The sequence below is a fragment of the Procambarus clarkii genome, chromosome 49 (assembly GCF_040958095.1).
Source record: "Procambarus clarkii isolate CNS0578487 chromosome 49, FALCON_Pclarkii_2.0, whole genome shotgun sequence".
NCBI classification, from domain to species: Eukaryota; Metazoa; Arthropoda; class Malacostraca; order Decapoda; family Cambaridae; genus Procambarus; species Procambarus clarkii.
The window spans coordinates 12635269-12637356 of NC_091198.1; the positions used below are offsets into that span (position 1 = coordinate 12635269).

General features: G+C 48.3%; 1 protein-coding gene across 1 annotated transcript; it reads right to left on the reverse strand.

Moving 5' to 3' along the window:
- Window positions 1-260: 260 nt before the first annotated feature.
- LOC138351392 (uncharacterized) lies at window positions 261-872 on the reverse strand. The gene has a single exon (XM_069303205.1). It carries the CDS (start codon window positions 870-872, stop codon window positions 261-263), a length of 612 nt encoding a protein of 203 aa, XP_069159306.1.
- Window positions 873-2088: the final 1216 nt, after the last annotated feature.

Sequence of the window (2088 nt, forward strand, 5' to 3'; positions counted from 1 at the left end):
TATATCTGTTGGTGTTTGTCAGTCCAAGTTCTCCCCCGTCAATGGGTGCTGCAACAGTGTGCAGCCTGGCTCTCCTTGAACATGACCTTTCAGTTCGGCAGGCAGCAGGTCAGGGAAATTGCAAATGTGTGTGTGCAATTCAAAGCAGAGTTCACTAATGACCTTCTGCACGTTTCAGGGGGCGGTTCGTCAAGCACAGAATAGCGATTTCATTCAATCGTAAAATTGGTGGTGGAGGAAAACTTGGCGGAACGAGGCTTTTAGAGGTAGTTCTGTCGAGTAGTTGGACGACCCGGTGGTTCTGTTGAGTAGTTGGACGACCGGGGTAGTTCTGTTGAGTAGTTGGACGACCCGGGTGGTTCTGTTGAGTACTTGGACGACCAGGGTAGTTCTGTTGAGTAGTTGGACGACCCGGGTGGTTCTGTTGAGTAGTTGGACGACCAGGGTAGTTCTGTTGAGTAGTTGGACGACCAGGGTAGTTCTGTTGAGTAGTTGGACGACCAGGGTAGTTCTGTTGAGTAGTTGGACGACCAGGGTAGTTCTGTTGAGTAGTTGGACGACCAGGGTAGTTCTGTTGAGTAGTTGGACGACCCGGGTAGTTCTGTTGAGTAGTTGGACGACCAGGGTAGTTCTGTTGAGTAGTTGGACGACCAGGGTAGTTCTGGCACTTCTACCGCTCTTTTTGAGGTCGTTGTTTGTTGCTCGCTTGTTGACGCAATAGTTGCGTGCGTGTGTGTGCGTGTGTGGTGGTTGATGAGGCAATGGTTGAGTGCTTGTTGGGGCAATGGTTGTGTGCATGTGTTGTGCTCGCTACTTGCTAGTTGATAAGATAAAGCTAAGGCAAGAGATATAAGGACGAAGAAAAATGCCATTGCCCGGCCACTTGGGTCACCAGGGATCGAACCCCGACCTCACATTCAACGTAGGAATTCACAGGAAGGAGAGAACTCTCATATAGTCCATGGCCAGACCCATTGGACGTTCTAATGATCATTTTAACCACAATAGACAATCCCGGCAGAGGGAAATTTCGGATATTTCGGAAATTTCGGATATTTCGGAAATTTCGGATATTGGGGACGATGTTTTTGAGAAATGTCAACACAATTATAAATGGCTCATAACATATAAAAATAAGTTACAGTGAGCATTTCAACTTCAACAAATTCGGTTTTGAGGAAAACGGGTATTTAGCATAAATTATAGTGTACATAACTAATTTTAGTCTATTAATTGCACCTACGGGAAGGGTGAAGATTGGTGTTTTAGTCCCACTTCTCAACTGTCACTCAACTAGTTGAGAGGTGGCCTCAATTAGTTGATTGACTAGCTGAAACTGCCTCTCAAAAAGTCTCCTGGCATTTTAGGCTCTATTACATCTATATTTATTGCAGGGAATTGTGTCTCCATTAAGAGCATTTCATTTTTATATTCACTCAAGACAGTATTATGAGAGGATGAGAGTGTGAGGGAAGTTGAGAGTGTGAGGGTGGATGAGAGTGTGAGGGTGGTTGAGAGTGTGAGGGAGGTTGAGAGTGTGAGGGTGGCTGAGAGTGTGAGGAAGGTTGAGAGTGTGTGGGAGGTTGAGAGTGTGAGGATGGATGCGAGTGTGAGGGAGGTTGAGAGTGTGAGGGTGGATGAGAGTGTGAGGGAGGTTGAGAGTGTGAGGGAGGTTGAGAGTGTGAGGGTGGATGAGAGTGTGAGGGAGGTTGAGAGTGTGAGGGTGGATGAGAGTGTGAGGGAGGTTGAGAGTGTGAGGGTGGATGAGAGTGCGAGGGAGGATGAGAGTGTGAGGGTGGATGAGTGTGAGGGTGGATGAGAGTGTGAGGGTGGTTGAGAGTGTGAGGGTGGATGAGAGTGTGAGAGAGGATGAGAGTGTGAGGGAGGATGAGAGTGTGAGGGAGGTTGAGAGTGTGAGGGTGGTTGAGAGTGTGAGGGAGGATGAGAGTGTGAGGGAGGTTGAGAGTGTGAGGGTGGTTGAGAGTGTGAGGGAGGATGAGAGTGTGAGGGAGGTTGAAAGTGTGAGGGTGGTTGAGAGTGTGAGGGAGGATGAGAGTGTGAGGGTGGTTGAGAGTGTGAGGGTGGATG